The sequence below is a fragment of the Prionailurus viverrinus genome, chromosome D2 (assembly GCF_022837055.1).
Source record: "Prionailurus viverrinus isolate Anna chromosome D2, UM_Priviv_1.0, whole genome shotgun sequence".
Taxonomy (NCBI): Eukaryota; Metazoa; Chordata; class Mammalia; order Carnivora; family Felidae; genus Prionailurus; species Prionailurus viverrinus.
This window is the reverse complement of record NC_062571.1, coordinates 48,457,152-48,471,974: the sequence shown is the minus strand read 5'-3', so window position 1 is coordinate 48,471,974 and position 14,823 is coordinate 48,457,152. Positions and strand designations below refer to the sequence as shown.

The following is a 14,823-nucleotide window of genomic DNA, read 5'->3' as shown; positions in this document are numbered from 1 at the left end:
ATGTAAGGTGTTTAGAGACGATGGTTACTCTATTCTTCACCAGCAGGTATTCAGGAGTAAATATTTGAATCTATCATGTGTTACTGAACCAGTAGGGTCCACGGTAGTAACCATTTCTGGCTCATGGACTTAACCATAAGTTCAATGTCTTGACAGTAGTTTTATTATGATTCTGTTAGCTCAGGACTAACACTGAATTCTTCTGAAGAAGAACCGCCTTTAACTGCTAACATAAAACAAGGAACGCCTTTGAAAATGAGTTTTTGCTGTGGACTTGATAATGTTTCTTATTGAATTCTACCTAAAATCACAAGGTAAAACAGTGTTCCTATAAGAAACTCGTGCTGCAGTACTGTCATTCTGACAACATCAACATTACTTTGAACCACATGTAATGGCATGCTTTCAAAAGTTAAAACAAAGCAAGAACATTCCCACACGAATTTATAGTGGGCATACTTTCTAAATTCCCAGCAGTGTTTTCGTATCTCATTGCAAGTTAAAGGAAATTTCCCTATTTCAAAATCTATTTAAATGAGCGATTGAGGAGCTCCACATATCTTGAAGTGATTAATATGCAATCTACTGCCATGCTAAAGGCAAACAGCCAGTGAGCACTGTAATAGAATTCTACAAATGCCTTCCAAACAATGAAACATGCTCAATTAAAATCATACATGATATCACTAGTTGGCGATGCCTATCTGTATGAAAAAATTTTTCAAAGATAAAATACATAAAATCTCATTACAGATCCATATTAACAGATGAACTTTTGCAACTAATTTTGCAAATTTGATAGATAACACTAGCTTGCAACCTCAAGTAAAATATTACTCCCACAAAAAAAAACATTCAATTCTCTTTAGTGGACCCGAATTACACACACAGACACACACACACACACACACACACACACACACACACACACACACACTCAATTACTCTTATATTTTGAATTTTGTCAGTAAGAATTTTGTGGAAATTTGTTTTCTCTTTTGTTATGTGTCTACATAGTATTCTTGATTTTATCTCTTGACCTTAAAATCCTAAAATAGTCACTATTTGGCCCTTTACAAAAAATTTTTGCTGCCCCCTATTGTAGAGTAAGAAAGGCTCCCCTACAATAGTCAAGATAAATGCCATTCAAGGTATAACCAGAAAAAGATTTCTACTCCTCTTTCTCTGTACCCTATTCCTTGTCCAGTTCTGGTAGGTGAGTAGAAAGGAAGAGAAAAATAAAAAATATCTTGAGAGGAACAATAATACAATTTTAATCGAAATCCTCAGCAACATTTGGGCTATGTCCTTTATAAACAGAAGCTGGCTGAGGAGAAATTGGGATAAAGGAGAAAATGACATTTCTAGCAAATGGTAAAAGATGTACAAAAACATGGCACAAAGGAGACCTGAAAAACTGATGATGACCGGTTGTAAAGGGCCTTACATACTAAGTTAAGGGGCTTAGATTTTCTCCTTTAGGGAAAGAGCCAAAAGAGGATGTTCTAAGGAAGGAAACCAAAATAACAGTAAGCTAGCACACGGAGAGACTGGTATGAAAAAATTCTATTCAGGAGCGCCTGGGTGGCTCAGTCGGTTAAGCATCTGATTTCAGCTCAGGTCACGATCTTGCGGTTTGTGAGGTTGAGCCCCACGTCGGGCTCTGTGTTGACAGCTCAGAACCTGGAGCCTACTTTGGATTCTGTGTCTCCCTCTCTCTCTCTGCCCCTCCCTGCTTGCACTCTCTCTCAAAAATAAATAAACGTTTTGAAAAAAATTCTATTCATGGTCCAAGTAAGAGATACTGGATTAAGGCTGTAGGCTTCATCTCTCCCTCTTCTATACTTCTGGCCTATATGGTTCTGGTTACTACATGGTTACTACTGTGCTTTGTAGCGCTAACCAGATCCTAACAAATTAGAGTCAACAGTCAATACCCATTTGTCACAGTCCGCTCTCAAATAAATGATAAGTCTAATCCTTCTTCCACATAACTTGTGGTGGGCAGAATCTAAAGAAATTGCCATGATTCCCAATCCCTGGTGCTCATACCTAGGATACTCCCCTACGCTTGAGGGTGAACATGACCTAGGACTTGCTTCTAGTCAATAGAATATGTGGCAAAAGGGATTTTTCAGAAGTAATTTAGGCCCCAAATCAGTTGATTCTGAGTTAATCAGAAGGGAGCTGAGGGCAACCTCTAACCAAAAGCCAGGGGGGAAAAAAGCAAAAAAACCACACAAACAAAACAAAAAAACCAACACAACAACAACAGGGCCTTCAGTCATACAACTGCCAGGAAATGAATTACGCCAACAATATGAATAAATTGAAAGCAGATTTGCTTCCCTCAATCAAGCCTCTGGTTAAAAGCCCATCTTTGCCAACACCCTGATTGCAGCTTTGGGAGACCTAGAGCAGAGCAACCAGCTAAACTGTGCCTAGACTCTTGAGCCACAAAAACTGTACTCCAGATCCAGACTACCAGTTATTTTTTCTATGCATGGTTTTGTCACTAGCTTTTTATACTATGGGATTAAATTTAGGTACTTGTGCCACAAAAGACCTCCCAAAAGCCAAAGCAATCTTAGGAAAGAAGAACAAAGCTGGAAGTATCACAATGTCAGAATTCAAGATATACTACAAAGCTATAATAATCAAAACATTATGGTGCTCACAAAAATAGACACATAGATCAATGGAATAGAATAGAGATCCCAGAAATAAACCCATGCTTAAACGGTCAATTAATCTACAACAAAGGAGGCAAATATATACAATGGGAAAAAGACAGTCTCTTCAATAAATGGTGCTGGAAAAACTGGATAGCTACATGCAAAAGAATGAAACTAGAGCACTTTCTTATACCATTTCTCAAAATGGGTTAAAGACCTAAATGTGAGACCTGAAACCATAAAACTTCTAGAAGAATACATCGGCAGTAATTTCTCTGACATCAGCCTTAGCAAAATTTTTCTAGATATGTCTCCTCTGGCAAGGAAACAAAGCAAAAATAAACTATTTGGATTACACTAAAATAGAAAACTTTTGAATAGCAAAAGAAACCTTCTACAAAATGAAAAGGCAACCTACTGAATGGGGGAAGACATTTGCAAATGACATATCCGATAAGGGGTTAGTATCCAAAATATATTAAAGAAGTTATATAATTCAACACCCCAAAAACACAACTAATCTAATTAAATTTAGTGACCTGTAATACTTTTCCTTCCTTTGTCTGGTTAGTAAACTCCTACTCCTCTTTTAAGGTGCTTCTTCTCAGAGATTGTCCCTAACTCCCTATCTTTCAGGCAAAATGAAGGTCCTCTTATCTGGCTTTCCAAAGATGTTGATATCCTTTGATAACAACTGGAAAGATTATATTATTGACACTAGTTATAGCAGATTGCATGCTCTATGAAGGGAGGGACAATTATCTCTGTAAGCCAGGGCTAGTCTACAGACTGGCTATGAAAGTTCATTAAATGTTTAGTGACTTAAAGTGAGAGGCAATAAAGAATCAAAATAAGACAGAATACACAGAAACTCACAGGTTACCTTGTAAGATTTCCTAACTGTTTTATTGCCTAGCTAAGTACCTTTAAGTTGTTTCCTTCTGAGTTTAGAATGTAACAACTCTTGGGCCGCCTGGGTGGCTCAGTCAGTTGAGCGTCAGACTTCAGCTCAGGTCATGATCTCGCAGTTTGTGAGTTTGAGCCCTGCATCGGACTCTGTGCTGACAGCTTGGAGCCTGGAGCCTGCTTCGGATTCTGTGTCTCCCTCTCTCTCTGGCCCTCCCCCACTCACACTCTGTCTCTCTCTCCTTCAAAAATAAATAAACATTAAAAAAAATAAAAAAAAAAAGAATGTAACAACTCCTCCTTCTTTTACAGAATAGGAAAATAAGACCAGAGAGGTAAAGAGATTTAACTACTTTTAAGCAGTAGAGTTAAATTTTGAAAAAACAAAACAAAACAAAACAAAACCAGCAACTCTAGGTCAACCCTTTCTATTATGCCAAGGTTGTACAATAACACACAATTATTACAAAAATCTGTAATCTAGGTAGGCATCTTACAGTTTCATAAAGTGACAGAAATCCATTTTTATATGAAAAAACCCTACGCCATAAACAAATTTCAGTTTTATAAGTGACTCTCTAAATATCAATCATAATGAGGAACAATTTTGGAATTACATACCTGGGGCGGGGGGGGGGTGGCAAGAATGCACAAAATTTAGTCAATCTTGTGGATATAAGACTATTTTGACAACACAAATACTGAGGTTTATGAGCATATCATACAATGTTCTCCTTTTCTAAGTGAGACATACAAATGAAAACCTATTTACCTTAAAGATTCAGATAATGGTGTTAAAGTGCCATCTCCCCTATCTACTACACGAAAGAAATTCAACTGATCTCCTTCTCGGTATACCAAAAATGTAACTTGTTTGTTGCAGGAGGTCTTCTCCCAGACCTCATCTCGACTGGAATCCATGTACTCAGCCATCTCCCTAAGTGGATCTTCCATAGGAACTACAAATGGAAAAATCGATAAACAAGCTTTCAATTTATATCAAGTTTAATGCATGTTAGTACAGTGACAGGATATAATGTGCTGAATTGGAACAATCGTGTGCATACAACATAGAGTACATGATATTCTTTAAGTAAGTTTCTGGTCTTTTTGTAGTTAATACAACATTCCCTATGTTGAACTAATATGAAATAAATAAAATGCATTATTAGGATGTTACATACAGGGCTTAACCAAATACATCAGTACTTTCCAGTACCACGAGAGTCTGTATATTTGCTGGTTCTAGGACATAATTACTTATGACTATTTTCTTTTCACACGCCTTCTTCCTATATATTCCAATATTGGTTATATCAGTATTTAAAAGCAATATAAATTCCATTTACTTTACATTAAAAAATAAACACATACACATAACTGGGAGACATATGTTAGAAATCAGAAGCAAATAAATCCCTCTTTTTCTTTCTGGTTTTAGATTCTTCTTTGATTCTGGTTTTAGATTCTTCTTAGAGCTGTTTCTTGACATGAAGTTAACTAAATGCAACAACAATTTAGAACACAAGGGGGCCACTGAGTATACTAAAACTGCAGTGTGTGTTATGGTCAGTATGTTGCTTCTTGAAAGCATCCTCCCAGGACCCCACTGTCTTGGTAGGTATCCATGTGTCCAGAACATAAGGATTACAGGGGAGCCCCACTACTATAGGCTCTTGTGGCCTGTAGTGGTCCTCAGGTTTGATACTGCAGCCATCATTACAACTTGCTCTTGTCCACAGCAGCCACAGATGCTGCTCCTGTGGTGGGAAGGGCCTCAAGAGATTTCTAGTTCATGGAGTAAATGTTCTAAAAGATTCTGACTTAAGTAATGATTACAGGGAAAAAAGTTTGCTCCCAAAAACTCTCATTTCAAGCTGCAGAAACATTTTCTCTTTCCTAAAAGGGCAACAATTTCTTAGATTCCCTAACTTTAATAAAAACAGCTTACTTATTAACAGAATCACAGTGTTGTGCTACCCTCTACAAAAGTTATAGCAATGAGTTATAGCAATAAGAAACTTTAAGTTGTGAAAGTAAGGTAAAAATATTAAAGACATTCTCATACCCTAAATCCAAAAATGACCACTGCTTAAATACAAAAACCAGAAATAATAAAGTTTAGCTTATTTCATAAAAACATTTGGGTGTTTTGATCAACTCTTGCATAGGCACAAAATGTGCAATATTAAAAGACATGTTTATAACAAGTTCTTGCCATTTTTAAGTTAATGCTACACTTTCCACATTACACGAATAAGAAATAAAAACAATGCTACTGCCATTACTAAAGCCATGAGAAAGCCTTACTTAAATCAATATGGTGTGCCTTATTTAAGGAGCCACTGAGATTGAATATGTGTGTGCATCCATGTGTGTGTATGCATACACCTTTCATAACAGGAAAACCACTTTGATTTCACCAGGTATAAGACATTGTTATATATAGGATACAATTTAGTTTTAGAAAGGATTTTCTATGTTGTTGTGATAATGATTAATTCAAACATAATTTTAAAAGCTAACCATTACTGAAACTCACACAATAAAGGTATTTGCTAAACCATAATTTTTAAGTAAGACTAAATAATTATAAATATGGTTTCTCAAATACAATATGGAAAAATTCTAGACCTGGGTATATATAGTTTTTCTTCTTAACAAAGTTCTCAAGGATGCAGGGAGACAATAGCAAGCTTTTAATTTTAAAGAGGTTGATTCAACAAAGGCAAAATTATTAAACATATAATTTAAAATATGAAAAAAAGACAAGTTCTAGGTGCTGATTTTTCAGATTTATAAAGAAGGCACAGAAAGTTGTGGGGAAAAAAATTATTACACAGCTTCCACTACCTAAGGGTAGTGATGCTTTTTATTTTCATTTTCTCAAAAGGTAAATAAAACAAAATAAAACCCACATACATATATTCTTAACTCAAAATCTATAGCACCTACACTTCTCATAAACATAAACTAATTCTGGTCCTAATAAAAGTAGATGTTCTGATAAAACACCCTGGTTTAAAGACAAAGCTATACAAAATAACCAACTTTCCAAATTTTAATACAGTGGAATTCACATGGCACTAAACACTGTATAATTCTATCTTACCATAATGGCTCCATAAACACTTTAGGGTTCTTACACTACCGTCAGAGTTGGTACTGTAAACATTGCCTTATGTCACATAGGATAATTTTACAAGCCCAATTTATAGAAAGTCCCTGATATTAGGAGTGCTAGTTAACCAACTCTAACATTGCTACCTTTGCTTTTTTTCTAACATATCCAAAATAGTTGAACAACTAAAGTAACATATCTCAGAAAGTCCTCCTGAAGCAGCTAGGAAAAAGATGATAATATCCCTAATCTAACCCAAATTATGACACACAGAGATAAAATTTGACTCATGGAAGATGTAAACCAGCAGTGGAATCAATGCTTAACCTCGGTCTTCAGGATTAGTAAAGGATCAAACAAATATGAAGGCCTTCCCCAAATGAGGCCCACAGAGCAGGAGTACTCTGAGCAGTCTAAGGATCCCACTTCTTCGTGGGAATTCATGTGACAAACCTGAATCAGAAGCCAATGTGAATACTCCCAGTTCTTCCCATGCTTAGAACTCTCTTGTTAATCACATCTCTGCTCATGTCATCTTTTCCACAATCATCCTCCTACTAACCTATTTCCACAGACACTGTCACACTTCCCTATTTCCTCCACAGCACTTGTAACTGCCTGGAATGACATCAAGTCTTTACCTCTTTATTTTGAGCACTGTCAGGAAGCAGAAACTTTTTCTTCCATGGGACACTGTACTGAACACCTAGTAGATGCATAAAATATACTTGTTAAATGAATGAATGACTTCCAGAGACCGCCCACATTCTGAAAAAGGACTCAATAGGGCCACAATAATATCCATGAAACCCAAGCGCAGCACAAACCAGGCTAACGGGCAACTTTAGAATTTTCTATAACAACCATTACATCCAGAGCTGAAGACTCAGTGGGTAAAAAAGCACAAACTGGTATCCACCTAAACACAATGATAACAACATATTTACACTATGCTATTCCATTTCCTTTCCCTGTACTGGTGAGATTTTTTTTTAATATCCCTGGTTCCTGCGTCTGGGCATTTAGGCTTTAAAGAACGATAGTTAGAAAAACAAATGTCATTCTTCTAAGACCTGATAGCAGAAAAAGAACCTGATAAAACTTGGGACTACAAAAATACCAACTGGCTTAAAAATTATTATTGTCAACTTTCTTTAATATACATAATTAACAAATGCCTACCTCTTCTAGTATTTATAGGTCCACCACGCATAGCCAATACCAGCTTCAAGGTACAACCTTCTGAAATGCTGTGGATAGTTAACACAAAAACAAACCATAACCATCGAAGTGTATTTGGTGTTACATATACACATAATTATGTGCTAGGTTATCAGGCATAGTAATTACCCTCTGTAATAAAAAAAATATATATAGCAATATGCATAAATGCAAAATGTTAATTACTTGCATAAATAATGAAAAAGTAAAGAAGTTCTCATAATCTTTAAATATGACACAACTCAGAATAAAAATACTGTAAAGGACCTCTGTGATCATGTAGTTTAATCCCTTCGTTTCACATGTAAAGAAATCGAGGCCCTAAGTAAAAAAGAAGTTTGTCCAAGACCCAAAGTGTTAGAAAACAGATCTATTCAATAAGATAGAAAATTGAAAAATAGCAAATCTACAAGAGCTCCAGAATCCCAGTGTTATTCTAGATATTCTACATGGCCTCTGACCCTTTTGTTCTTAAGAATGAAGAATTATGGGGGGAAAAAAAAAAAAAGAGGTTAGAATGGGAGAGAGCCAAAGCATAAGAGACTGTTAAAAACTGAGAACAAACTGAGGGTTGATGGGGGGTGGGAGGGAGGAGAGGGTGGGTGATGGGTATTGAGGAGGGCACCTTTTAGGATGAGCACTGGGTGTTGTATGGAAACCAATTTGTCAATAAATTTCATAAAAAAAAAAAAAAAAAAAGAATGAAGAATTATGTAAGAGAAGAGAGCAAGAGAGACCAAAGCGAATGGTGTATCTGTAATCACTGGTGCACACAGTGTCACTTAGCAGCAGCAGGAGGGCTTAATGAAAAATTAAAGATTTGGTGAAGAACAAAACTCTCTTCCCCAATACTCTTATCTTTATCAAGTGTTTTTCTCTTTAATTTCTCACTATTTTTTAATTAAATAAAATTAATTAAATAAAAAAATAAAAATTTTTTTAATGTTTTCTTATTTATTTTTGAAGGAGAGAGAGAGAGACAGAGCATGAGCAGAGGAGGAGCAGACAGAGAGGGAGACACAGAATCCCAAGCAGGCTCCAGGCTCTGTGCTGACACACAGGCTTGAACCCATGAAATGTGAGATCATGACCTGAGCCAAAGTCAGACACCCAACTGACTGAGCCACCCAGGTGCCCCTTAATTAAAATTTTTAATTCCAGTACAATATATAGTATTATATTAGTTTCAGGTGTCCAATATAGTGAATTCACCAATTCTATATGTTACTTGGCGCTCATTATGATAAGTATACTCTTAATTCCCCTCACCATTTCACCCATTCCCCTACCCACCTCCCCTCTGGTAACCATCAATTTGTTCTCTATAGTTAAGAACCTATTTATTTTGTCTCTTTTTTCTTTTGCTCACTTGTTTTGTTCTTAAATTCCACATATGACTGAGATCTTATGGTATTTGTCGTTTTCTTATGTCACTTAGCATTATACTCTCTAGCTCCATCTATGTTGTTGCAAATGGCAAGATTTTGTTCTTTTAATGGCTGAATACTATTCGTGTGTGTGTGTGTGTGTGTGTGTGTGTGTGTGTATCCATTCATCTACTGATGGACACTTAGGCTGCTTCCATAATTTGGCTATTGTAAATAATACTGCTATAAACACAGGGGTACACATATTCCTTTGAATATGTGTTTTTTTTATTCCTTGACCAAATTCCCAGTACTGTAATTACTGGATTATAGGATAGTTCTATTTTTAATTTTTTGAGGAATCTCCATACTGTCTTCCACAGTGGCTGCACCAGTTCGTATTCCCACCAACAGTGCAAGAGGGTTCCTTTCTCTCCACATCCTCACCAACACCTATTATTTCTTGTGCCAATTTTAGCCATTCTAACAAGTGTAAGGCGATATTTCACTGTAGTTTTGATTTGTATTTCCCTGATGATGAGGGATGTTAAGCATCTTTTCATGTATCTGTTGGCCATCTGGATGTCTTCTTTGGAGAAATGCCTGTTCATATCTTCTGCCGATTTTTTAATTGGATCATTTGGTTTTGGGGTGTTGAGTTGTAGAAGTATTTTTAAAAATTTTTTTAATGTTTATTTATTTTTGAGAGAGACAGAGAGAGGCAGAGTGTGAGCAGGGAGGGGCAGAAAGAGAGGGAGACACAGAATCTGAAGCGGGCTCCAGGCTGTCAGCACAGAGCCCAATGTGGGGCTTGAGCCCATGAACCACGAAATCTCGATCTGAGCTGAAGTCGGAGCTTAACCGACTTAGCCATCCAGGCACCCCTGTTTTTTTTTTAAATTCATTTACTCATTTATTTTGAGAGAGACAGAGAGAGAGCAGGGGAAGGGCAGACAAAAAGGAGAGAGAGTGTCAAGCAGGCTCTGCTCTATCAGCATGGAGCCCAAAGCAGGGCTCGAACTCACAAACCATGAGATCATGACCTGAACCGAAACCAAGAGTTGGATGCTTAACCAACTGAGCCACCCAGGTGACCCTATAAGTTTTTATATATTTTGGATATATATACATCCTTTATTGGATATTATTGCAAACATCTTCTCCCATTCAGTAGGTTCCCTTTTAGTTTTGTTGACTGTTTTCTTCTCTGTACAGAAGCTTTTTATTTTGGGACATTTGGGTGGCTTAGTCTGTTTAGCATCAACTTCAGCTCAGGTCAGGATCTCATAGTTCGTGAGTTTGAGCCCCACATCAGGCTCACTGCTGTCAGCGCAGAGCCTGCTTCAGATCTTCTCTCCCTCTCTTTCTCCGCCGCTCACACTCTCTCTCTCTCAAAAATAAATAAACATTTTTTTAAAAAGCTTTTTATTTTGATGTAGTCCCAACAGTTTATTTTTGATTTTATTCCCCTTGCCTCAGGAGACATACCTAGAAATGCTGCTACAGCCAATGTCAGAGAAATTACTGCCTGTGCTATCTTCTAGGATTTTTATTCTCACCCAATACTCTTGTAAAAATGGGGAAAAAAAGAAAGTAGTTAGGTGGGAATGGGCCAATATTAAAAGAAAGGAGAACAGAAGACAAGATCAAAAGAGAGAGATCTAAAAAGACAGAGGATATAGAACTTGGTGTAAATAATGAAAAAGTAAAACAGAATCAAAGGATAAAGATCAGGCAGTATGGAGTAATGAGCTAACACATCTTAAGGTTCAGGATTTACACTTAAATCTAGAGGTCAAGGGGCGCTTGGGTGGTTCAGTTGGTTGGGCGTCTGACTTCGGCTCAGGTCATGATCTCATGGTTTGTGAGTTTGAGCCCCAACATCAGGCTCTTGCTGACAGCTTGAAGCCTGGAGCCCACTTCAGAGCCTGTGTCTCCCTCTCTCTCTCTGCCCCTCCCCCACTTGTGCTTTGTCTCTCTCTTCCTCTCAAAAATTAACATTAAAAAAAATTTTTTTTTAATCTAGGGGTCAGAACTATTCAGAAGAGACAGGATCCAAGGATTCAGAAGGAAAACACTAATATACGGAGTTGTAATACTGAGCATCTATAAAACAGCTAATATGTAATTACACTCACTTGTAATCACTCAAGCAATAATCATCTTCAAGTTCCATGTTATTCCAAATTAAGTGCTGCTGACAGATGGGTATACCTTAGGGGAAGGTTATAAAAATATGGTTAAAAATTCAATAGAATCTTCAAAAAAGTATGATTCAAATCTATTTTATTAAAGAACTACTACTACTAATAAATCAAACACACTTCTAGATTGAATGCTAGGTGCTTAGCTAAAATCAACAGAATGACTGAAAGTAGATCAAGTCCACTCCATTCACTTTAGAATGGTATGTTTTAATAACTGTCTACCCTGAGTCAAAGTATAACATTAGGGAGCCCATTAAAAAACAAATATCACGAAATCAGCCCTGAAGAGTTTAAGACTTAAGGCCTAGGGGCACCTGGGTGGCTCAGTCGGTTCAGCATCCAACTCTTGATTTCGGCCCAGGTCATGATATCTGGTCGTGAGACTGAGCCCTGCATCAGGCTCCACAAAGGGTGTGGAGTCTGCATAAGATTCTCTTTCTCCCTCTCCTTCTGCCCTTTGCCTGCTCACATTCTCTCTCTCTCAAGAAAAAAAAAAAATTGAAGACAGTTGTTAATGCTGCAAAGTACAGTCTTCATTCATTTATGTGCAGTTTGTTCAAAGTATATTATGGGGGCGTGAAAGGGGTGAAAGGGGTTAAAATGTACAAACTCTCATCTATAAAATGATTAGGTCATAAAATATATAAAATAATGTATAACATAGGGACTATAATTAATAATATTGTATTGTATTGTATACCTGAAAGTTGCTAAGAGAGTAGACCTTAAAGTTTTCATCACAAGATAAAACTTTTGTAACTAGGTATGGTGATGGATGTTAACAAGACTCATTACAGTGATCACTTTGCAATAAATACAAACATTGAATCACTATGTTGTGTACCTGAAACTAGTACATCAATTGTATCTAAGTTTAAAAGTATAGAACATTTAATTTAGCTTACAAAATTAAACTAATTTAGTTTATGTTTGTTAATGCTGTGAAGTACAATCTTCATGTAGTTATGGGGGAAGGTGGGTCATATCCCTAAAATGTGTTCCCAGAGTAATATTATTTAGTGACTAACATGGCATCTTTCACATGTCTCCTAAATGGAAAAGTCAATAATATTAAAAAAAAAAAGGACAGGGGCGCTGGGTGGCGCAGTCGGTTAAGCGTCCGACTTCAGCCAGGTCACGATCTCGCGGTCTGTGAGTTCGAGCCCCGCATGGGGCTCTGGGCTGATGGCTCAGAGCCTGGAGCCTGTTTCCGATTCTGTGTCTCCCTCTCTCTCTGCCCCTCCCCCGTTCATGCTCTGTCTCTCTCTGTCCCAAAAATAAATAAACGTTGAAAAAAAATTAAAAAAAAAAAAAAAAGGACAGAAAATATAATTTCCAATAAACCTTAATGTATTAGAAAATTCCTTCCACCTCGGTGTTTATATGTGATTGCATATTAACATGTTCTTTTGTAGAGCCTGAACACTAATTACAGAATAATTCAACATTGAAAAAAAAAAGTATGCTGTAGACCATTTTCAATGCTAAAAATTATAGTCTACAAGAGAGTTTATTTGCATTTCTGTGATGTTAAAGAAATATTAATAAGGAGTATTATACTTTTGCAAAGTACAAATTTAAACACCCAAAGAATATCTGTACCATTCTAGCCAAAGAGTATTATCTATTCAATAGGACATTTAATGGACACTGATGTTGATGAAAAACTTTCTTCAATACCTCCTACACGGTCTTCTCAAATTACTTTTTCTTATGATACTAAAACTTGACTAGAATAATAACAGTGGTATGTATACTAGCATTTATTATAAGCTAAGCATTGTTAAAAGTGCTTGACCTGTATTATCATAAATTAACTGCAACCACAATTATCATAATTTAACTGCGACCACAATCTTGTGAAGTAGGCATCAATATTATGTTCATTTCACAGGTTATAAAACTGAAGTATTGAGAGATTGACACAGAGTAGATAGAGATGTGAAGCCCCCCAAAGGCCAACTCCAGAAACTGCATGCTTAACCTTTATGCTAATCAGTCTCTACAAAATCAGTTTTCATAAAGCAAAAGTCGCTGTCTGGTGATGTTTCAGTAGTACTGCCTGTTAGAAGACCTGGTATCTACTAAATGTTTACCAAATGTTCCAAAAGATCATCATGGAATACAGTCACAGAAGGAGGAGGCCCTAAGCGGGAAGGACACAATTATATCTCTCAAATGAAACAGTTTAGTTGTTTTTCTTCCAGCTAAAAATTAGTGTCAGGTAAAGAAAGGCTTTAAAACTAGAAATTATTTCACAAATTATTTTAACAAACTGGAAATTTGCCTAGGTCAACTTTTCAATCAAAACTATAGGATTTCTCTAGCATAATTAGATAAAGCAATTTGGCCAGGTACTAACTACCCTGTTTACATTCAACCCACATCATACAGGTATTATTTTCTAATGGAAACTTTAGAACTGGATTAAAGACACAGTAATAACACTACTGAGGTACATCTCCTGCAAACACTTTAAATGAACTGAGCCAACATTTATCAGGCTAAAATAAATATTATAAGGATGGCAGGCAGGCAAGACAGTGTGAAAGAAACATCCAAAACTGAGCTGTGATCCTAATGGCTACTTGAGTTGCTGAATGACTTTGAGGAGAATATCAACCTCTGTGAGGCTCAGTGTCCTCTCTCACACATTAAAAAACACTAGGATTCTTGGGACACCTGGGTGGCTCTTTTGGTTAAGGGGCTGGCTCTTGGTTTTGGCTCAGGTCATGATGATCTCATGGTTCGTGAGTTTGAGCCCTGCATCAGGCTCCACACTGACAGTGCAGAGCCTGCTTGGGATCCTCTCTCTCTCTCCCTTTCTCTCTGCCCCTCCCCTGAGCATGTGTTCTCTCTCTCCCTCTCAAAATAAATAAACTTAAAAAAATAAAAACAAAAATTTAAAAAACCACTAGGGTTCTTTCTAACAAACACACTTTAAAAATCTCAAATACACAGAGCTAACCAACTTTCCTTTAAGACAGCGTTGCCAGATTTAATAAATAAAAATCTGGCAACCCCATTTAAGGTTTGCTTTTAAACCTCAACTCTTTAAACTTCAACTCTTATTTCTCATACAACTAAATCCAGAAAAATTAATTCCTATAAAACACGTATTCCTAAAAAATAAAGATTACATACATAAAAACGTTTTATTAAGTGTTCTAAAACATTTTACAAGTTAAAATATTATAAAAATAACAGTCATTTGTGAAAAGTAGACAACTTGGAGATATATAAAAGAATATAAAAACTACATGTCATCCTAAACCCAGTAGAATCTATTCTTAACATTTTGGGTATATTTCCTTTTAAAACTTTTT

General features: G+C 36.5%; 1 protein-coding gene across 5 annotated transcripts in view; it reads right to left on the bottom strand.

The window, feature by feature from the left end:
* Positions 1-14,823, bottom strand: part of ZFAND4 (zinc finger AN1-type containing 4) — a 90,718-nt gene that overhangs the window by 25,071 nt on the left and 50,824 nt on the right. For all 5 annotated transcript variants that reach the window (XM_047825896.1, XM_047825900.1, XM_047825897.1 and 2 more), the window contains 3 exons: positions 11,429-11,504; positions 7,885-7,952; positions 4,354-4,540 (listed from right to left, as the gene is read on the bottom strand). In XM_047825896.1, coding sequence (XP_047681852.1) covers positions 4,354-4,540; positions 7,885-7,952; positions 11,429-11,504 — 331 coding nt within the window. The remainder of the gene's footprint in view (positions 1-4,353; positions 4,541-7,884; positions 7,953-11,428; positions 11,505-14,823) is intronic.